Source organism: Rhinoderma darwinii, chromosome 8, assembly GCF_050947455.1.
Source record: "Rhinoderma darwinii isolate aRhiDar2 chromosome 8, aRhiDar2.hap1, whole genome shotgun sequence".
Classification (NCBI taxonomy): Eukaryota; Metazoa; Chordata; class Amphibia; order Anura; family Rhinodermatidae; genus Rhinoderma; species Rhinoderma darwinii.
The window spans coordinates 15580591-15604356 of NC_134694.1; the positions used below are offsets into that span (position 1 = coordinate 15580591).

The following is a 23766-nucleotide window of genomic DNA, read 5'->3' on the forward strand; positions in this document are numbered from 1 at the left end:
TTTTTTTGTCTGCACTAAGTCTCACTCAATGCCTCCTTCTGGACAGTTGAAACCTTGGGTCACGTAAAACGGATATAACACAGTACGGAGGACTGTTTTCTGAGTTATCGCATCGACTCCATATTTCCATGTAAAATGGCAGGGAATTAGGCCCCATGCACACGAACGTGCTTTTGCGGCCGCAATTCGCCCCGAAAATCCACGGGAGAATTGCGGCCCCATTCATTCCTATGGAGCCAGGCACACGACCGTGGTATCCACAGCCCGTGCATGGCCCAGGAGCCCGGACCACAGAAAGAACGGACATGTCTTATTACGACCGTGTTCTGCGGTCCGGTCTCATAGCAAATAATTGCCGCGGCCATGTGCACGGCCCGCGATTTGCGGGCAGCTCACAGGTGACGCTCCACTGCGGGCCGACCCGAAAATCACAGCCGTGCACATGGCTACGGTCGTGTGCATGAGGCCTTATAAAGAAGAAAAAAAACAAAAACCTAAAAGCCATAGTACAAAAAAGTTCTAAATTAACGGATTATTATTGACATGTGAGTAGATATTACTCTTGTGCTCTAGAGAATGGGAAACTGAACATTGGACAATGATTTACTGGTGTCCAGCGGCAACAAACAACCGACAACAATATCCTGCCGCTGACGTCAGCGTGTGACTTGGACGGATGGATCAGAAGAGAGGAAAACACATGATTTCATGAAGTCTCTCATGGGGAACATATTATTGAAATAAGAACTATGTACAAAAATAAACAGTGACATAAAAGCAATTGTAAAAATCACAACATGGGTGGCATAATAGATAAAATCTCACCTGCATAGACTTACACACACCAATAATGATTAATAAGGAATCAATGTCATGTACTGCTCCACATTATGTAGAATATTTGACAGAAGACATAGAATGTGTAAAACAAAGCGATTTCAATTTCACGCACCCCCATAGGGATACATTACGGGCAATATCGCACTGCTATCTCACACCATCACACTAGTGCGTTATTCTTGTCCGATTTATTGCCGTGCAGCCCATGCCTTATGACAAATCAACGCAGGTTTTATATTTACTGTTAATGGCTGCGAGGTTTTGCAGGTGAACGGCCGTTTTAACCACAAAAACGCACGGCCATTGGCAATCAACCATGAACAGGTTTGGATTTCTTGCAACAGTCGGGTTATAGGGGGTCGCAACATGGCCACATTTACTACTATTATTTCTGCAGTGCAGTCAGTACGACACAACAATCTTTGGCCATGCAAACGGTCGCAGCCAAAGTCTCCACGTAGCACTAGCCTAAAGTTCATGGCCCCCTTACCAACCACTGTAGACATGATATCTTTAATTTTTGCTGGCCTGGAACTTTAATGAGGGCTTTAACTGACCAAAGGGCCATGTGCCCAAATGCCAATTGGTCAGTTCACCCCTGGCACTGAGTGAATGGGATTTTATAAAACCTGGCCACGGGAGTAATTTAATGTTGAGCAAAACTACCATGTGCGACTATGGCCATAGGCATTCATAGGGAGTAGCGATCCCCACAACCTTGAAGCATAATCAGATCCTATTGTACTATCTGATAATGGAACTCCAAGACATAATCTTCAAAGTGTCCCTAAACCAGAGCTTCACATTCAGTACATATTTATTCAGAAATGTTCTTACCTGACCTCATGTGATAATCCCTGGATTGGGTAGGATCCTTGAAACGGTCACAGTCCATGTTGAAGATTGAAGCAGTCCTTAGGGTAGATCCTCTTCTGTATGAAGAACATCAACAACTTTGAATGAAGAAGAAATATTTCCTATTACTCTACACAATCATGGAGGTGCAGACCAAACCTTTGCATTGTGCTGTGAAGGTGGTGACTCATTTTGGCCCAGTCCCTCCCCCGGCTATAGGTGTTTTTAATTAGAGCAGGGTATAGACTGGTTCCTACCAATATTAGCTGTAGCATAGAGAGGCAAGGTAAGAAGGTTCGCTCACGTGTCAGAAGATGCGCTTCATACATGGCAGGTACATGGTAAAATTGTATTTATATGTTGAAAATAAACAGTTCTATGAGCATTATCCTAGGACTGTCAAGAACTACTGTTTCTATTCTAGTCCGCAACTGCAGTAAAACCATCTAAAAACAGAAACATTTATTTTTTTTCTAGCTGCACTGCCTTATTCACACAGTACGGTTTTTGAGGACACAAACCGCAGTAGATCGTAAAGGTAGGGGAACTGTATCTGAGTGATTCTACTTCTCTTTCTTTGAATCCACTCTTGGTTGTGGCGTAAAAAAGTCACCAAAACTGCACTGTGTGAATATACCCTTAGAAACTCACAGAAGCACTCGTTTTTTTTTTTACCGTGCCGTTTTAAACTGTGCTGAAATGTAGTATAATGTTGTGTTTTAAGCTTACCTGGTTCTCTGTTTTATCTGTAGCCACTCCATTCTGGGTCACCCAGGGGTTCACATGACCTTCTTTCTGACTCCCTGTGATTGGCTGCAGTGGTCAAATTTGATGAAGCATCATCCCAGGGGGCTGGACTGGAGGAAGAAGCAGGGAGTTCTGGGTAAGTGTTTTTTTTCAGTTACGATTTTTGCGGTGGAATCGCTGCAATTCCGCCGCAAAAATCGCAACACTTTTAGCTTTCTGTTGCGGGTTTTGCAACCCCATTGAATTCAATGGGGAAAAACCGCAACAGGAAAGCAAGTAACCGCAGCATAAATTTATATGCTGCAGAATTAAATTCCGCACGCCAATTAAGGTTTTCGATGCGTTTTTTTTCCGCAGTGTGGGCATGAGTTTTCATTCACATTGCTGCTACTGTAAATGCTGCATCATTTCCGCTCAGAATTTTGTTGTGGAAATTCCGCAGCGTTTAAGCTAGGTGGGAACTCGGCCTTATGGTATGTTCACACGGAGGAATTTTGCAGGCAGAATTCGGCACAAAATTCCACCTCCCATCCACTTCAATGGGAGCCGGATGCTTCTGGAGCGTCTTGCTCGTTATTCGGGATGTCAATAGGAGGGAGGAATCTTCCAGCCGTCGGCAGGAATTGTTCCGCGGCGGGTTTTGCGCCGAGACCTGCCGTGCAAAATCAATTGTGTGAAATAGCCCTTAGGCCTACTTTACACGCGGATTTCTCATTTGGTGTCCTTTTGTAAATGCTTTTTGCTGGCATTTTGAAGTCTTCTAGAGAAGCCTATGGGAAAAAATTGCCTCAATATTAATGTAACATCTGGCCGTACTAAAAAAACTGCAACAAGACGCTGCAAAAATGCCACGAAAATCACGGTGTGTGAATCCAGCCTTATAGACTTGCATTGAGAATCTGACCTCCAGTTTCTACAGCAGACGCTGTAAGATTCAGAATGAAGATCACGTGACACCCGGGCGGCCCGGAGCGGCTATGGGTAAAATAGAGAACCTGGTAAGCTGATACACAATGGGGGCAGAAGAAGAAAACGACTGAAGCGTTTCTTTAATAAAAACAAATATTGGGGCAAATGTTATAATTTATTTAAGCCAGTCAAGGCAAACACTCTTTATGAAGCCCCTGTATCAAATACAATTCTTTCACGAAAGGGGAGCAGGTATTTAGAGGCACGGCAAGAATCATTTCACCAGAAAAAACAATGCGACTTGATCGCACAGTCTGAAAAACACGTAGGGTTCATGCGTATGTCCATATTACGAATCGGTTTACGACTCCAAAATACGGCGCCCATAGTCTGCAATAGGCCCAGACTGTAACTCTGTGTACCTCCGATTTAAAAAAGATTCACACATGGTCATGATAGGATATCAATGGGGGGAAATGCTATAAAACCTGCGCATAGGAAAAGCAGAGCAGTTCCCCATAGTTACCAATCAGATGCTAGCTTATATTTTAGAGGTCTTGAAGGTCACAACTTGATTGGTTGCTACGGGCATATGCTGTGCTCTAGTTTTGCTAAATCTTCCCCAGCAGGTGAACCCTATCTCTCTGTGCCAGCTATGCTCTACAATAAGGGTATGTTCACACACTAGACTAAAAACTTCTAAAAATACTGCGCAGTTTTCAAGGGAAAACAGCTCCTGATTTTCAGACGGGTTGTTAAGCCACTCACGATTTTTCGCTGCGTTTTTCACAGCTGTTTTTGGAGGGTTTTTTCAATGGAGTCCATGAAAAACACCTCCAAAAACATTCCAAGAAGTGTCCTGCACTTCTTTTGACGAGCTGTCATTTTACGTGCCGTCTTTTGACAGCGACTCGTAAAATAAAGGCTCGTGGGAACAGAACATCGTAAATCCCATTGAAAACAATGGGCAGATGTTTTTTCAGGCGTAATTCGAGGCGTAAAACGCCCGAATTACGTCTGAAAACCGTGCGTGTGAACATACCCTAAGGCTATGTTCACACTGAGTATTTTGCAGGCAGAATTTCTGCCTCAAAATTCAGTTTGGAAGTTTGAGGCAGATTTTCCTCTCCCTGCACGCCGATTTTCACTGCGTTTTCCGCCCACAGCCATTGGGCGCCACGCCACGAAATACGCTTTCTCTGCCTCCCATTGAAGTCAATGGGAGGTCAGAGGCGGAAACGCCCGAAGATAGGGCATGTCGCCCTCGCCTCCCATTGAAATCGACGGGAGGCATTTTCGGGCCGTTTTTGACTAGCTTTTTGGCGCGGTTTCCGCGTCAAAAAACTGTGTGAACATACCCTTAGTGTGGATACTACACTGCTCTCCATCTGTCATCAGCCAGTACTACCACACTGCTAGTTTTTATATGCAATTTATATTTTTCAGTCAGGCAAGCAAAACGGCCCTGGCTAGTGATGACCTCAGATAGGGTTACACACTGACGTCTGGATTATTCTTATAACCAGTTTGCTGAGCTGCTGACGTCACTGACGGAGTGTTAGTACCCAAGGTTCTCACCACGTGCGTGCCTGACATAGCTCACAAGCCAGTTGTTAACTCGCTCAGTTTCATTCAATGTGGGGATAGCCTGCCCGGGTGTCATGTGTCGCAGCTTATACTAGTACAATAAAAGGAAACATTGATTTGACAATTGTGCTGTGTGGTTATAATTACTTTGGTATTTGATGAGTTCACAAGTTTAGAGGCGATTGAGATGGGTGACAATGGGAAATCCGTCTAGCTATGACACAAGAGCACAGGTTGTATCACTGCATAACTAGGACAGGTGTCATTTAGGGGGTCTTAGAAAGATGGAGGGGCCGAAGAAAGTCTAAGGCCTTGTTCACACCGTGCAGTTTTGCCTGTACCTTTAAAGCCAAAACCCGAAAAAAAAAAATCTAATCAATGAATATATAAAGTTAGCCCTTATAGATCTGCTCTCCTGGATCAAATTCTGGTTTTGGCTTAAAAAAAAATGCATCCAAAATCTGCGCTATGGGAACAAGACCTAAGGGTATGTTCAGACAAGGCGTAATTGCCACCAGATTTGCAGTTCACACATGTGGCGGAAAAACTCTGCGTGAAAATATGAGCATGCTGCAGATTTTCGTATCCAGCGCATGCTCATTAGGTTGCGGAAAAGCCACGAAATTGAAATTTCGATGCACGTCTAAACATATTTTAAAGCCTAGTGCACACAAGCCTGAGCCTTTACCAATGTCGTCTCCATATTACAGAGATATTCTCCCCTTGAAGGATTGCTTCGTCATACACCATCTGATGGAACATGGCACAAATATTTTTCTGTCTTATGGACTTGGACAGAACAAACTCTGTATGAAATTAGACGCATACGGGAGGTACAGTTGGGCCATCTAGACTTTTATGGCAGCCGTGCAAGTTGTAGGGAGCCAATTTATGGTTGTTTGCATGAGGCCTTCTAGGTAAAACATTGTAGAATTGTAATCTACTTAATACAGCTTCTATGGGGGCTAAAAAAAAAAAAGGTAAATACAAGATTTTCTTACAAGTGAATGGGTTACCAGTACCATGATCCTATAGACAAAGTGTTGCTTGCTTTGTGATTTCTTCCCTGCCTTATGAAATGCAGAAAGGTTGTGTTCAGCTTTTCTCCAACACATGGCAGCTGGTGAGGGTGGTGCTAAGGATGCTAATCAGTGGAATAACTACCGCAGTAGCAGCTGCTATGGGGCCCGCGTCGTGAGGGTGCCCATTCCGCCAGGCGACCCAGGCCCCCACATAACCGAAGGCTCAGCTAGCAGCCGCTATGCAACGCCACACTCAAGTGTCTGCATCCTTTGGACGCAGATACTATTGAACACTATGATAGAGCTGTGTCCCTGCCATAGGCTACACATACCTCCCAGCCGCATTGAGCAGCTGAGACGTTGCATCGTCTTTGTTTCACATATGGGAGAATAAACCTGGATTCTTGAATTGCTGGAGTGCAGCTTCCTTTTCTTTTACGTGGACACTGTCACTATCTACAAGGGCACTGGCACTAGGCGCAGCATGATGCTGTATGGGGGCATCTATGGGTCACTATACTGTATGGGGCATTATACTGTATGGTAGCAGCTAGAGGGTATTATTCTGCATGGGAAGCAGGATACGGTGTGGGTTGAACAGGGTGGGATTAGAGAAAAAAAAATGTGATCTCTGAAAGTGTAGCACGGTCTACAGGGAGGGCTGTAAAGCAATGTACCGGGGGGGGGGGGGCTTGCTTGTATGGCCAGATCTGCGGGGGGGGGGGGGGGCGGGCGGCTGTGTGTCGCACCCAGGGGAGGGGGTTTCATAAACTCCACAGCATAATAATGGATGAGATTTTGAAAATCTCATTCTCACACTGCGAAAAAAAATGCTGCGAAAACCGTCAGATTGACCTACGGTGCGGAATTTAAATCTGTCGCCGAATTTAATTGCAACCAATTACAGGGTGCACCGGTCACATGGGCTTTAGCATCATCCAGGGAGGCTGGACCAGACAGCCACGGAGGGACATGTCACCATGACAATTGCCTAGGTAAACATGGGTGTGTTTTTTTGTGTTATTTCTACACTGCTTGTAGCAGCGGGAATTCCAGCTGAAAAACCGCACCACACTGACGTGGTTTTTCGGACGGAACGTGCTGCAGGTTCCAGGTGGGATACGCGGTGTGGTTTTTACGCTGCGTATGACCCGTGGGACCTAGGCCTTAGGCCCACTTCAGTTATTTTCTTCAGTGTGCGATCAGTTTTGTTTTTTATCGGACACCATACGGATGTTCATGTCTATGGGGCTTTGCACACTTCCGTTGTTTGAACAGAACCATGTGGCTGTTTGACAAAAATATGACAGGTCATGACTAACCAATACATGCGATTGTAGCCGCACCTCAATTCTCAGAAACGAGTCATACCATTCAGTACATTTTCTTAAAGGTCTGGTCTAAGCCACACCACGTGGAAGTACCAGATCAGTGGCTACGGCTATCATTGTAAGAAAGCTCTCCCTTCCTGCTAATAGATGGAAACCCTGAGCAAGAAAACTCTCCTGGGTCTTCTAGTTGGCACAAGCCCCTTTAGAACACAGTCATGAGAGATTATTAAAGAACGGTCATCGCTGGAATTCGATACATCTATATGTACTACAACCTAGCCACAGGGCATACACATGCACCATTCTACATTATAAATCCCTCAGGTAACATGACTGTACTCCTTATATATATAATACCAAAGAAAAAAAGCTGAGGGAAGCCGAAATGCGTGTCAGGGCAGGGCACCAATCTTGAGATCTAGCAGCATGGGTTAGTAGGTCACTCTGATTTCTTTTGAATCATTTGCACTTAGCACTTTATATTAGGAACACTGAACTTATTGGAGCAGTGGTACACCAATGTTTTATACTGGATACCCTAGGGGACTATTGATCGCTCTGGAGAATATCTTTTCAACAGGATGCAATAATGTCTGATATTTACTCTGCACTTTTTTTTATTTTTCGCGACATGCGTTCTGCTGTATATAGACATTGAATATTTATCCATTACTCTCTTGCTTGGCAATCCCTTTTTCATCTGGAGATTACTTTTTTTTCTTAAATGTTTAGTTCATGTAATTTTTTTAGAATTGAAATAAAAATTTATATTTGACTTAGACTCAGCAGTCTCTCTTTTTGGTATTATCTATATGGGCTTTTAATCTGTAATAAGATCCAAGCAGCTGTACACTGCACAGGCTAGTCAACTATTGGGATGTATGTCGTCCTCGTGTTCATGGTAATTACACGTTGACATTTCTGCCCAAAAAATTATTCTCATAAAATGGCCACTCCCTTGCAGGTTACAGATTAACAGACGGCTCCTTCCAGCTACAACTAAGATATCAGTGGCTTTGAGACTTGTTTCTGGTTTGGATCATCCGGTTTTATGCAGGGCAGACTGGACGCAAAGTCTTGGGGCTTGTTTTGTACTTAACATATGAAAAAGTCTTCTTGGAACAGGGAGGAGGAGGTGATAAATATCAAGAAAATCAAACAGCACAAACCACATTACAATAAAGACCTTTATTAAATGGACTAAAGAACAAGCACTCTTGGCATGAACTGCATTCCATTTACAACAGGCAAGATTAACATACAATTTTATTTGCATTGATTCTTGCTTAGAATTTTGTGGACTCCGTTTTCTTTTAAGGACAGAGGAAGCGGCGCAGCTGAAATGAATGCTTTAAGATTAAAAGGTTAACATCCTGAACTGCTGTAGAACGAAGTCCTAGCAAGCTTCACCATCCTGTGCATGCCTATACTAGTGACCATTTAGACTAGATATAGAGCTTTACAATGCCAGTCTTTAAAAAGGAGAGTCCACATGTTGTACTTTAAACTGAGTGTTTTGTGGCATTACGCAAGACCCTCTGGATCAGAAGCACTTGGTGCCACAGACACCTCTAGCAGCGGCTTATCTCCCACAAAAACAAAGGATCAGGAATGGGGAAGTTCAACGAGCCCAAGCCCGCCTCCAACATTTTCCATCTGGGGAGTCGGAAAACCCCCCATATACATAGCAGATACAAAATCTGAATTAAACTCCATTGAAATCCTCTCTTGCCAGTGTGCCAACACTCTGCATCTAGTCTAAGAATATCCCTTTAATAATGCAGGCTTACAGCAACCAAAAAGAGCTGCTCTATTCATATATTCCGAGAGCGGATATTAAGAGGCATCTGAAATGGACAGGAGGAAAAGCTGAGGGATGGGAAAAAGAAACAAAACCCCACATATAAAGCACCAAACCATTCACTCTAAAATCTCCAAGCATCCTATTTAAAGTGCAAAGTTTCTTTGTGAGGTCTGAACAGATATCTGTTTGTCAATCCTAGAAATGTTCCTTGCTCCCAATGACCTCAGAACTAGTTATTCGCCGACGTGAAACGTAATCTCTGGTTACATATGCTCCACAGATTAGAGTCCACCTTTCAACAGGGAGAGCCTATTTTTCAGCAAGAACAATTAGGGCAGAGGTTACTGTACACAATTGACCAAAGTACCTACTGCCTACAAACTGGTCTGATACTTGTATACTCAGCAAAAAAAAACAAAAAACTTAAACCTAAAACAAGTTAAATGAAACAAAAAACAAAACAGTCAGTCATAATACTCTAATTATAATTAAACATTTGTAAAAATAGCTCAATGTTACTTCTCTTAAATAAATATAATAAATATACAAGCTAGGCAGTAAAAACATGACAAAATAAAGAGGAATGTGCAACAAACTGTCCTGGATGGACACCGATAATGATCCCGTGTATGGATGACAGTGTTTGCATAAATTAAGACACCTAGCTGCTAGGTAACCCTTTAAACAGTCGTTTACATACCAGTCCTTCGTGCCATGGCACAAGCTAGTGTGAACTGCAATAATTTGCGCGTCACCTTTATCAGTGAGGTTATAAATGCTCTAAAAACAAGCAGCAAACCTTTAAGGCATTTGCCACAAGCTATGCGCACGTGGGTAGGATATGTTCCTAAAGAGGAGAGAAGCCAAATACCTTTTGGCCCAATGAAACTGTAACCGTCACAGGGTATCCGTGACAGGTAGACGTGGATATGATGAATTCTATATGTCAAATGCCCAAGATGAGTATTACTGGAACACATAACTACTGGGATTTTGTGGCATTTAGAGTCCTGTAGCGGATGTCTTTTAACCTGCAATACGGTTGTCAAACAGTGAATGGGGCAGTAATATCAGCAACAATTGTGAAGCCCTACAGCTTTGGTTTGTGGAACCGAAAACCCACAAATTTAAAGTGGGTATTAGTTTCACAAAAAAAAAAAAAAAAAAAAAAAGGCAGGTAAATAGCCTGGTGTTAGGATGCAAATATTCATTAGCTACTGCCTCAGCAATTGCGCATTTTCCATACACATGCTGCAGGTTATAATTTCAGACTATGTTACATACATTCGAATAAGACATGCTGTCCTTCAACAAAAAACAAAACAATGTATAAAACAGGTGAATATGTAAAACCTAAGAAACACCAAAATAAAAACAAATGTAAACAAAGCTCCAGGTTGGACGATGCTAGTGGCCCCAATGGAAGAGAGGGTGGAATGGGAGCAACTGGAAAATCAAGTCACGCGTTCCTAGCGCTCAGCGGCTAAAGTTTCACATCCTTCTGTTTCTAGGGTTATCGCAGCTTTACTGTTGCGTTTAGTGTTACACATTCACAGAATGAAGACGGACAATTCACATCCAGGGAGTTAGGCCCCAAGACTACAGTCCAATAACAGTTTTGCACCCATTGCTCATCACCGAGAGGTCACCCCAAGTGTGAGTTTTAGGTTCTCGTACACCACATAACTGATGCTGACTGCCGGGATCACCTTCATGAAATTGGGGGCCAAACCCCGATACAGTCCAAATGCACCTTCTGTCTTTATGATGTGCTTGAAAAGTTTGCTCATGGTCACCTGCGGTGCACCTTCAATAGAGGCTGAAACAAAAACAAAATAAATTTATATTGCAGACCTCTTGCGGAACATCTCAAATGGTTTGTGAGAGAAACTGCATGAATAATAAATTTAGAACCCATCAAATGTCCCACAGAAGTGAAGAATTTTAACTGGGGGCTTACCTTGTGCTTGCATTCTTGTCCTGACCAACGCTAAGGGATAGCTGGCAAGCTGCCCACACGTACTGGATATGGTCCCACAAGCCAGTAGTACAAAAACTCCAGGGTCGGCGCTACTTGTGGCATATCTGTTTAGCCAGGCATTCTTCAGAGTCTTAAGGGAAAAGGGACAATTAGAACTTGATAGCTACAAGCAACTTAAGACAATTACCCTCTAAGACAGACCAATGCTCGAATAAAATAAAAAAAAGTCAAGAATTTAAAATGATAGAACCTTACCTCATACACTGCCAAATCAATGCCAGCATATGGAATAATCCCCAGCATGTTGGGGACATATCCTTTATAAAAGGCAGACATTCCTTCCTTCAGCAAGATTTTTTTCCCACAATCTAACATTCCATTGTATTGACCAGTCTTGCGAAGAGCCATCCGTGTTTTAAGAACCTGCAAGGGGAACAAACAAGTTAGTATCAAAAGCAGAAGAAGTCTGTGTATATACAGGAGGCTCTAGGGCCACGACTCACCTCCATGGGATAGATGCTGCTTTGAGCAATGACACCAGCAAGAGATCCAGCCAGTAGTCGCTCACGAATTCCCAAAATCTCCTGGTCACTGCCTATGAAGCGCTTAATCTGAAAAAAAAAACATTATAGGACTATTGAGTCTGGCGCAGCACCGATCAGTAGAGCGTCCTTATTTTGAAAGAAGCCCCAAAGTCAAACACAACCATATTAAACTCTATAGAGAAAGAATTGTAGAACAAAAAGGTTTTACCTGTTCATAAGCCATGAATTTAATAGCAGATTCGGGTGCAATTTTTATGACGTTGATGCCGTTCCCCCGCCATAGTGAGCGAAAGCCTCCCTCACGGATCATTTGTGTAAACCCACCCATGATAGACATGCTGTTATTACGAGTAGCATGAACCTGGAAGAGGGAACACGAGATATAGATTTAGAACCCAATGCTAATCCAAAAACAATTGCTTCTGCTTGATTGTGGGAGGGATATATAATCTCAAGAGGAATTTTCAGCGCAGGATTTCAACAAATCACACAGGGTACTTTGGCTAAGAACCTAATGTCACTGAGCTGTCAGTGCGTCATTCCTGTAATACTTGTTCCAAAAACAAAATATTACAGGATATGGATCACCTGTGAGTGCTATGAAATATCATCAAGACAAACCAAGAGAAGGGTCGTTTATTAAATCAGCTAAGACCTTTGGAGGACACCAAAAGATATTCGAGAATTACAGGAGCTTGCCAGACATTTGTGCAAGTATCATCTTTCTACTCACAAGAGATCAGGGGGGTGTTGAAAGGGAATGCAAAAAACAAAAAACAACCTATTGATATGTGCAGTGTTTTATTGCCTTTTTCATGAGAATTAGTTTTAAACAGAGCTGTATTGAATTTTTGAAATAATGCAACCATTGATAAGTCATACATAGAGTGGGTGAGAACACGGTCAAGACTTTCAAAATTAGTAATGGATGTTGTATGTGCCAAATTGTAAAACCACTGGAAGTATTTTACGTTGCCAGTTTTAGAATGACAGCCGTGCCCACACATGCCAGCCACGAGTTTCCGAATACTTTGTTACGCGGCGTTCTGCACTAAAATGGCCACGTGCCAGATAAGCAATACATCCAAGGGCACATATTGAGCTGAAATATCTGAGCGACACCCGACGATGGTACAAAAGTCCAACATTCCTACAATTTATCTCTGTAATAAAAATTACACATTCTTTCCTGGCTGCAAAAGTGCTTTTCAATGACAGTTGTAAAAAAAAAAAAAAAAAAAAAAAAAAAAAAGAACTTGCACAATATGCATAGATTCAACCTTGCGAGGCCTGAGTCTTATACTGGTTGCACCTATAGAATATAAAGCCACACACCTGCATGAGGACTTTACAACGATCCAGGGGGGCTGTACATGTTCGAGACACCGCACCTGCTCCGCCACCAGCAACTAGATGCCTCCACCACATGCCGGTTTGCTTCTCTTCAACTGTAAACTCATCCGGGACAATCAGATTCTCTCCTACATCAAAGATCTGCAGGGGGAGAAGAGACACTGGATCAGGATCAGTAGCGTCCAGCCAATAAGTATAAACCATGCTTTAATCAGGGCAGCAGCTGATATCCCGTCTCCACCTACTGCAGCAACAACTATTGCTACACTGTTAATGCAAATTTTTCTTTCAAGTACATATGTAAAAGGCAAGACCTTCCGGCTGTTTGCTGCAGTGGGCGGAATAAACCAGCAGAAGCTGAATAGGATCAGTCACTGACAAAGGTGCAACTTGGTGCTTAAACCTCAGCATTTTAATTTCTCCAGTTTGGATACGCGTCTTATCGCTAGGAATAAGGAACAGAGCGCTGAAAGGGTAGTTTACCGTAGAGTGCTTCCAGTAAAGGATGATTTCCGGAATGTTCTCAGCAGGGTGCAAGAGATGATAATCCCGCCACTCATTCCAATCTATGGTCATTGTACCATTCTTATCCATACTGCAAGGGAAGAAGAAAGTTACATATTAGATTTATAGTCACAAGAACAGAATATTAGTAAAACGCAGGCAGACATGCACGAAACACAAGCAGTACAAAACGCTGACACACAATGGGAGGGAGACACGATGAGGACATACTTACTGGGTGACAGGACCCCAGCGGTGGTCCGCCCGAATTCTGACAGTCACACAGACAGAAGCAAAGGGAAAAGATAGCACAAATCAAACAATTACTGCCTGCCAATTCTGTAACAGTCCAGATTTCCCAACACATTGAAAGCCTAGTAAGGAATCTGGTTTAACAGGCTATTTAATGACTTTATTGCATTAGGCAGGACACATCCAGGACAGAAACTTGAGACAGACAATTTAAGATGAAGTCAGGACACTACTGGACACGGAACACAAGACACACGAGGCTGACTGACATTTACTGAATGCTTACCGCTTCAAGATTTTCTCAGCCTGCTGCTCAGATATGTTCACTCCCAGGTCTCGGAGAGACTGCATTATTTCCTGGGCATCAATCCTTCCTATGGGGCACAAATGTATGTGATAAGTGCCTAATATTTCTAGCAAGATATAACAAATGAATCAGAGCACGCACCATTGTGATAAATTTAGTACATTATCTGCTGGTCTAGTATTAAACTGTCAGTTTATGACCGTAATTATGAATCTGCCGCAATAGAATATATCCTGAGGTACACCCAGAGCCAGGGAATTGTTGTAATTTATTACATGCCCCTTATTAAAACAAGGTGCCCAGAGAGGCAAAATAATCTCAGATCAACTAAATACAGCTTTACAGGATTTCTATGCCCCCATACAAAGCTGATTGTTTGCATTAGAAGGCAGCTACTGCCAAGAAGTATTCTGAGGATTATAAAACTACACATTCAAAATGAAAACAAAACTGTGCTGGAATTTGATGCCTCGCACAGGTGTGCTGCTGAGGGGGGGGGGGGGGCGCTGAAAATCATGAATCGAAATACTAACCATCATTCTTCTTGTCCAGGCTACGAAAGACTAATCTCAGTTTCTTCTCATGATCTCGGAGGTAGTGCACGAACTCTTCAAAGTCCAGCTGTCCATCCTGGTCCTTATCGCCAGCTTTCACAATATTCTGTTGGAACGAACAAGACAATTAAAGTTAAATGGTGCCCCAGATATATGTGTTTTGCTAAATCATCTAACACGTTAAATACAAAATCTGGTGTCAGCCTCAGCTCAGTAGGAAGAATGGTCGGGTTGTATCTTGGGACACAATCGGATACAGATCACAAGCCATAACCCATCACTTGGGAAAAAACAGCCTACAAATATCAACTCGTACACAGTACAGCAGATACCTTAAGGTTTTGTAACAAGAACAAAAAGCATAAAGTGCCCCAAAAAAGGTTGGAAAGTTCAAATACAACTCACAGCAAATGTATATTAATCTTCGGAGAAACTACTGCACCTAGTCGTTTTCCGTTATAAAAACATTTAAAATTAATGCAATAATAAGTAACCAACCCACAAACCTATGAATGTACATTGCTATAAACGAGGAGTTAAAAGGGCACCCATTGTGGTGCCAAGTAGATGAGCGGGGAGATTTACCGTGACCTTTGTAAACTGTCTAAGCTGCAGTCACAGGACTCCCAAGGGACACAGAGTGCTGACATGTAAAGATAGTTGAGGTGTGGTGTGTGACACTAGGGCATTCTGACCTGGCAGCAACTCCCTAACCAGCGGGTACAAAAAGTTTGCAATCAAATTAACAACTTTCAAGAGTGAGTGAAGTCTCCAGAGAGATGGCTTCTCAGTGGATGACAGAACAGTAGATTCACCGATCAGTCGTTGTGCATAACATAATATACCGGTTATATAGCCTCTATCATAATAGTCATGAGAATTATATTGTAATAAATGTGCAACACAAGATTAAAAAAATAAAATAAAAAAAATATTGGTTTGATCTATGTCTTGCTCCACATTTAGAATTTACCGCAATTCACATTGCTTATAAGAGTATACAAATAGAAAAGACCGATCAGTACTGTAAACACTAATCTATATTCTGTCAAGTAACAAAACCGACCACGGAAAAGGTAAAGTACTAAGAAGCAATTCCAAAACCGATCAACCATAGAAAGTGAGCAAAGCACTCACCTGCCTCCAGTTACGGTAGGTAGAGAATTCCTGAGATGGAATCAGAATGCTCAGCCTAAAGATAGACTTCAGCTCTGACGGGAGCCCATCTGATTCAAAATACTGAAACTCTGCGGGTGACTGATCCAGCACTGGCACGTACAAGCTGAGACAAAGCATGGCGAAGCTGCTGCCTACACCTGTATGGGTAACAGCCTCGTCCCTGCGCAGCACCACGCTTATTCTAGTGGAAGCGTTCAAGCCGGCAGGTCACGAGTCTAAGGAATCTGTGCTCAGCCGCTATTGGATGACTGAGACCTGCCCCCTCCCATTGACGTCATGGCCTTCTACAGCCAGCCAATGACAGCGGAGGCAAGTCCCCGAGTGTGACGAGGGATTCTCCAGCCATGTAATTGATGTAACAACCCTCAGGAAAAGATCTACGTGACCACAGACGTGGAGTCACTAAATATAGGAGTAAATCACAAGGTCCTGCACCGACATGCTGGAGATATTCAGTGTCAAAATATTAGTATGGGCAGGACAGGAATGATGGGATATCCAGAAACTAAAGTCTAAACGTGAAGCAAACAGAAAACAACTTCTGAATATTACACGGTCAGTGGCCAATAAAATTAACCCTTTTAATGGAGGCAGAAGAAACCCTCCAAACGTGTCAGATAAATGAACCATCGTTAAAGTCACCATAGACACTAATTATTGTCATTGACCAGATCAGCCAAATGTCGTATCCAAGGGCAACTTTGGCTTGAATGCTTCTAAAAGGTACAGCAAAATAAAACACAGGTGAAAGAATTAGTGATCGAACCTAAGACTAGAGCCTAAAAACTGGACCGGGCTGGGAGTCATGTGATAAATGGATAGTGAGCAGTTAGGCGAGACGACTCTGATGTCAGCCGATTAAGATTAGGCAGGTGACAGATGAGAGATCAGCTCCACGTGAGCCCGTGCTCAGCATGTAACGTCGCGGGCACAGAGGATAGGCATGACTGGCACATCTCTAACAAACACACACACAATGACATTGATAAAGATACAATATTAAAACAATTACAAATCAGAAGACAGTAAATCATGGAATCATTGTGATTTATAAATAAGCAGTAATGTAGCAGTTCCTATTTTGTAGACTAGTCATAATATTCACACAACCAACATCACATTATAAAAACAAAAGCTTGTGGGTGGTGAAGACCTCAGGTGACTCGTGGCATGCATTACCTGCTGCAGGTGCTTCCTGGGTGCCACCACCATCAGAATGATCTGGCCCTCAGATTCGCTTTGATCCTCTTGCTCTGACCCCTCGGCGCTGGGAGATCTTTTATTGTTACTACCAGAACCCTCACATGCAGTGCAGGGAAAACCCATGCCTAGTGCCTTCCGTATAAACGGAATTATCCTTGCATGTTCAAGCCGAGAGCACAGATGCGGCGTCACCTGGAACACACCCTGAACTCCTTGGAGATGCGGTGCAGAGGCAACCAGTGCTGTGAGCTCTATGGTGAGAGAAACCCGATAGTTTGAGAACACGTGAAACGAGAGCAGGGCTGGCACTATGCTGCGGTCATCTTCTACAGGATCACCTGGAGTCTCAGTTTCACCCTCTATGCAGATGCCCACGACAGAAAACCTGAAGCCGGCTGCTCTGACTCTGCATTCACACTGCAGCAGGGTCTGGCCAATCACAGCCCCGGACATTAACACGTTCTCCTGTCAAACTACTGAACATCAGACCATCTAGAAGGAAATTCCTGCATCACTCCTGGCCCATCACCAGCCACATCTGCTATGCGCAGTCATACCACGCAGCCTGTTATCGGAGATATCCCTATTTATAAGGACGACAACTGAGGGGGTACAAGAATGCAGGAGGTAATATATATTCCCGAGACAATGGATAATTGATGTGTCCCCCCCCAACCACTCTGCTATATTAGTAATGATCCACCCCGTGGCAGAAATCTAATAGCAGTAGTAGGTAGGCTGCATGCTTCCTTATCTGATACATGTAGCTCCACCAGGTGGCAGATTCAAAGGGGAATTTGTGGGTGACAATTCTAAATCAGGGTGCTAAAAGAATGCCCCGCACTTAGAAAAATATGTAGCAGTTGGGGTACACTTTGGAAAACTTCCTGACACATCATTGAGATATGTCACGGCCCATGACTGTGCCCGTTTGGTTATTTGTAGCTCCCTATAAGCGAAAGATGCAAGTGCCCCTTCATCATTACAATCCATGGGTGCCACTATCTGCTGACATGCCAAAAGTGGAGGAGTACATTTTACAGCTGCCAACATATACACAATTGTGTGCCATTGCGCCCAGCTGGTCTATTAAAAAAAATGGATGGATTATGTACCCATGTGAAAAGATGCAAGTATAACTGCATCACACAAAGAGGCTATTGCGGTCCATCTCCGAGGATAAGGAATGGTAGATATTAGCAGAGCTACTATCTGAGAAACAAATACTTACATTTTAAGATGGAGGGGTGCATTGAATAGCCATAGGGACTCTGTAAAATATGACCCCATATGGCAGTACAAATACCTTTCTTACCCGGCAACCAATAGAGCATGACTTATTTTCTACTGAATTCATCCTCTGTATGAAATCAAAGACATATGTAGATACAGTATGCCCTATATGACATCTGACCCGCTAATGACTGGGAGATTTGATTAGCTAGGGGGGGGGGGGGAGAATGTGGCACCGGTGAAAGAATCTTGGAAAAAAAAAATATTTATCGTTCTATTGTTGCATGCCATTACCTTTTACTTTTGAATCATCATATAAAAAAAACACTCGTATGATAAATCGCTCCATCTAATAGGATTAATTCTGAAAATAATTCCATATGTAGGAGTGTACATCTGTACGCAAGTATAGCAATGGTGCCAGTGTTGCTGTATTCCTCATGAAGGTGTACTGGGGGTGTTTATTTGGCCACTAGAGGGCCAGACGACAATAGTTAGTTACCTTTTACACGTCAGATGTTTGGATAGAAATATAGAAACAAAAGTCTAATACAACTACATTTGGATGGGAGAGACATTTGGGTTAATAGAGTTGTCCTGGATGACATGGTGCGGTTTCCCCTTAATCCTGAAAAACATCAGCCGCTGCGCTAGTTGGCAGGAAATCTCCCGATTTTTCTAGATCCCATCAACACTTGAGCGCTATATTAAACACTTACCACCTTCCTATGAGGCGCGTTCCGCCCGTAGACACAGCAGGAGTGGTTTATATAAGGCGGTTGCTCAAGGATAAATCAGTCAATGGAAAGGTGAGCAAGAGTTTTATACGGGGAGGAAATAGATCATTGTGTGTTAAGATCTTAACTGGATTGAAGAAAATGATGGACCAACAAAGCACATTAGCAAAACTAATCCTCAGTCAACAAGACACTCTGATCTTGTGCTTAAATACAGCAGCGTTATATATAGAGAGAAAACTGAGGCGAAGAATTATACCGGAGGATGGAAAAAAAATCCCTGAAACATCTACACTAGACGCCACATCAAGAGAATAGCAACAGATCTTTCCAAAGATTGTACCCAAATATTTGTCACCGAGAATAGAAGGATAAGCACAAATTATAAAGCGAGTAGTAAATCTAGCACTACATGAGGACTAGGTTATATGGACTGGCAGCATCTGACAATATGCCAATTACAGTGTGGCAGCCAAACCGTTCTGTTCACTGCAACGCCAACAACCGCACAAAGTTGCACTGCGGCTCCAGCAGTGCGCGACTATCTTGCACCAGGCGTCAAGTCTAAAATTTTGCCCTGATTTTGCAGGGGGGGGGGGGGGGGGGGGGGCCACAGTATTTGACCGTGACTAGCGAACTTATCGCAGAAATGCAAGATCTTCCAATAAATTAGAAGCCCTTCTGGAATATCGAGATCTTAAAAGGAAATGGTCAGCAGTTTCGAGGCCTCAAACCTGCTGACAGAATGATTTAGGAGAGGGGAATAGAATTCAAACCGATGTTAGATTCTCCCAGCACGGCGGTTGCAAGCGCCACTCTTTGCTCTGAGTGACGACTAGCGGCCAATCAGGAGACCGCTATGGCCTCATGTATTTAATAATTTCACTTTTCTAGTGTTTTTCTTTTACTCATTTTCAGAGTAACTTGCATAGTCTTGCTATGGATAATGGGGGGGGGGGGGGGGTGCGATCTACAAGCGGCGCGCTTTATAAGGGGAGGGGGAACGTAGTGCTATCTACAGCGGGGTGGTATCTGCAGGGCGGTGTAGCATTGTACTAGGAGAGTCTCTGCTTCCTCACAGAACTGCTGTTCTATACGGTATCATTTTCTTCAGTACAGAACAGCAGAGACAGACTGAGGCGGGCCAAGAAATGACGAGGCGGCGGGGCAGAGCTTCCCCTTGCAGCTCGTCGCCGCCACTAAAGAATCGATTCTGTTAAAAAACAGGATTGTCAGTCCTTGGGGGCGAATTAATGAAATTAATTCAATCGCCCAGCGCTACGAGCACATGTTTTTTCTCTTAGAGTTAGTTTTTAACTTTTATCTACTATGCCGTTGCTGGAGCTTCTCTCTATTCCAAGTATACAAGTTTGCACCTGAAACCGGCTCCGCGTACTGCTCCGTGCAGCGCCTCATACAAGCCTCTCAGTCCAAACGCCAAGGGTGAGCTGAACTAAACTTTATTTTTCAAGTATGCACCGCTAGAGCCGTCACTTAGAGCGGAGAGGCTGGGCCTGCAGCATGGAGTGCAGGAACACTTGCACATCAATTGCCCACCTAAGGCCTCATGCACAATGCCGTAGCTGTTTGCACGGTCCGTGATTACGGCACTGACAGGCCACAGAGTTAGGGGTCCGTTACCCACCGGCACAAGCCTAAAATCTGTATTAAGTGCTTCAGTGGATCTAAAGCATAAAATAAATCAATATTTGGACACACGATACGGCCAAAAACCATTGCCGGCACACGGATTATCCCAAATTGGCATAGTTTAATTGCTTGCCAATGGCCAATTTTTTTTGCAGGTAAAAGCAGTTTTACCGGCAAAAGACGGCACATGCCTGCATCATTTCCAAGCCCATTTGTGGCTGCACATAGTCTGTTAGGAGGCTGGTACATGTAGATTCAGGCTTTGTTCACTTCTGTGTCAGGATTTTTTTTAACGCTCTGCTCTGTCATATGAGCAGAACAATGAAAAGAGAGCACAGCCCGTTAAAAAGAAAAGTAGGACATGCTCCATAATTCCCAGCACGGTTCTACGGCACAGACCAATAAAAAGGTAGGCGTAGTGATTGACACAGATGTTAACCAATCATACCGTATCGATACGGAAAGGTGTCTGCGGCCAATAGAACCGGACGGACCCGTAATTATGGACAGTATTACATCAACAATTACGGAGATTTTTTACGGTCGTGTGCATGGGGCCTTAGTGTGCTATCAGTTTTTTTTAACACATAGCACACTGACCCATTCATTTCTATGGCCCAATGCACACTACTGCGTTTTTCAGATCCATGTGAACGGGCTGCAAAACTTAGAGCAGATCCTATTCCTGTTCGGATTTGTTGCTCGGTCTCACCCTCGTCTACGGCAACGTGAAAATCGGACATGGAACAGATGCGGAACACACGACAACTGCAAAAACAAACAGATTTGTTGTTTACGGTTCGCAAAATAAAAACAGTCGTGCGCACGTAGCCTTAGTTGCATCTCATCCAAGTGCGAGGATTATGTACTAAGAACCCCAACGGCCAGGTCTAGAACAATCAATTGGGATACATCATGAACAGATAATTGAGATTTACATACTTTTTGTCCGTGTTAAGTCTGAAGATTTCTTCTCATGAGATCAGTATAGGTCTTCGGCATGTACTATATGGACCAGAAACGTGACCGTATGAACGCGTCCTAAGCCCAGCGCTACATAAACAAATTGTAGATATCCAGCAGCTCCTCAATGCTCATAGGCCTGAATAAATAGCTGCTCCACCAAAACGCTCTGTCTGTGAGAAGGGGGAGGGAAATTCATTGGCATTCACCACGCTAATGGAGTGTCATCCCAAAGTTATTTCAGGCATCCGTGAAGGAGCCCCCTCTGGGTCACCGTCCTGTCAGCTGCTGATAGCGGCCACTTACTAAATAATACAATTGGTATTCGGAGTCGCATGTCCTTTAGTATTTAAACGCAGAAGTTATGAAGTGTAAACACGCGGTGCTGCAATATCGCATCTACTGCTGTTATCTGCACGCATAATATATATATATATATATATATATATATATATATATATACACACACACATATGCAGATCTCAGACAATGGGAATAGATATACATAGCAATGTTTACACACAGCAAACATTCACACAGGACTCGTCACTGCACAGTGATAGAAACTGTATTGTGCCAATCCATGACCGCAGCAGCGCAAATGATTGATCCGCTGACTTTAATCCAAACAGGGATAAAAAACGACAGAATGCACTACTTTAGTCCGCTTTACACCCTAACCTCAACCATTCAATATAGGAAAAAAACAGGACGGCACAAAAAGAGAGGAACCAGGAAGACTAGAAAAACTGATGTACGGAAAAAAAAAACACACATGGCGCAGAAGGACCTTCACACAGATGAACGGTCCATTGTTAGTGGACGCAAGACAGACACTTGTCTGAACGAGACCTAATAGTCGCACCGAATTCCCCAGAGCCGCTCTTTGCCGTAGCTGCAGAATGGGGTCCAAAGCAGGGGGGCTCCCTTATAGGACATATAGAGAGGTGCTGGCTATCCGGATTGGACTACCCCATATATACAATCCATAGTCAGAAGTAAATCTATAGAAATTAAGGCAGTTTGTGAATTGTCAGACTTTCTTCGATGTCAAGGAATGTCACTGGACTGTGCAATATCCCAGGGTCACATCCAATATCCTGAACCTAAAACTTTATATCTATAGAAACCACCTATCACACACACAAACTGACAAGATCATAAACCACAACATACTGTACAGACACCGCACAAAGCCCCCAACAGACAGAGGTACAACCCGCTGCAACAATCCCCAACCTAGAGCTCATCATCGCTGCCAAGGCACGATAGGAGTAGTAGTCTTACAACAGATCTCTGGTCCAAGGTAAACCCATCTAATACACAGGCCAATTATTTCTCACAGCTGAGGGTTTGCTACAATTGTCTAGACCATCCTCTGCAAGCAAAATACATCAGAACGAATCCCACAAAAACAGTAGGTAAAATAGAGTACAGAGGATTGCCTAGACTGGATACCACTGAAGCAAGTTCTCAGCTGTGAAGTATTAGGTTTATAGTGATTTTGGAATAGGACAAAACTTGGGAGCACGGCAGCAAGCAGAGATCTTGAAAATGGTAAGGAATGGATATAAATTGTGGATGAAGTACAGGTCCCACTATGGCGTGTCTATAGCGGGTGGTAAAACCGCAACAATCCCCTCATGCCGCCTCTTACCCGCAGCTCCAGCTCTGTGCGGTGGACTCCGAGACGCTTGAGCCCCACAGCCAGGTCATTGATGCAGATGCCGCCGTCCTGATTAACGTCTAGCTCCTGGAAGAGAATCTGCAGCCGCCGTTCATGCTCAGGGCCGCCACACAGGGCTCCCCCGCACGGGTCCGCAGCCAAGGCAGCTGCCAGGGACGATGGGGTCGGGGCGTCGTGCGTGTGAGGGATTCCTCCCAAAGTATCACACTGACAGAACACTCCGCTCAGCAGCGGCGACACCAACGAACGAGGACGTGCCATAGGCGGAAGAACCGGGCTGGTGGGAGTTCGGTAGATCCGGGAATCGTCAGCCACGAAGCTCGTAGTACTCACGCCGGTATATGGAGGCAGGAAACGCATCACCTCACACCTCCCTGACGTAGTATGTTCGCTTCACTCCCACCCACAACCAATCAGAACACCCCGCCTACATCCACGACCAATCAGAACCCCCATCCAAACAGGCCGCGCCCGTAAGACAAAACTATTCAGCTATTGGCTGTGATGAAGTGATTTACAGGCG

The 23766-nt window shown here is 43.7% G+C and overlaps 1 protein-coding gene across 6 annotated transcripts; it reads right to left on the minus strand.

Moving 5' to 3' along the window:
* Positions 1 to 8464: 8464 nt before the first annotated feature.
* Positions 8465 to 23642, minus strand: SLC25A25 (solute carrier family 25 member 25). Of its 6 annotated transcripts, none has more exons than XM_075835271.1 (11): positions 23214 to 23642; positions 14571 to 14697; positions 14017 to 14104; positions 13714 to 13749; positions 13458 to 13569; positions 12957 to 13115; positions 11830 to 11982; positions 11580 to 11687; positions 11332 to 11499; positions 11056 to 11206; positions 8465 to 10914 (listed from the first exon to the last, which is right to left on the minus strand). In XM_075835271.1, exons 1-11 carry the CDS (start codon positions 23601 to 23603, stop codon positions 10730 to 10732), a joined length of 1677 nt encoding a protein of 558 aa, XP_075691386.1. In that variant the 5' UTR covers positions 23604 to 23642; the 3' UTR covers positions 8465 to 10729. The 6 variants fall into 6 exon arrangements, with proteins under 6 accessions (XP_075691386.1, XP_075691384.1, XP_075691388.1 ...); XM_075835269.1 differs by lacking the exon at positions 23214 to 23642 and adding an exon at positions 16950 to 17441; XM_075835273.1 differs by lacking the exon at positions 23214 to 23642 and adding an exon at positions 15729 to 16117.
* Positions 23643 to 23766: the final 124 nt, after the last annotated feature.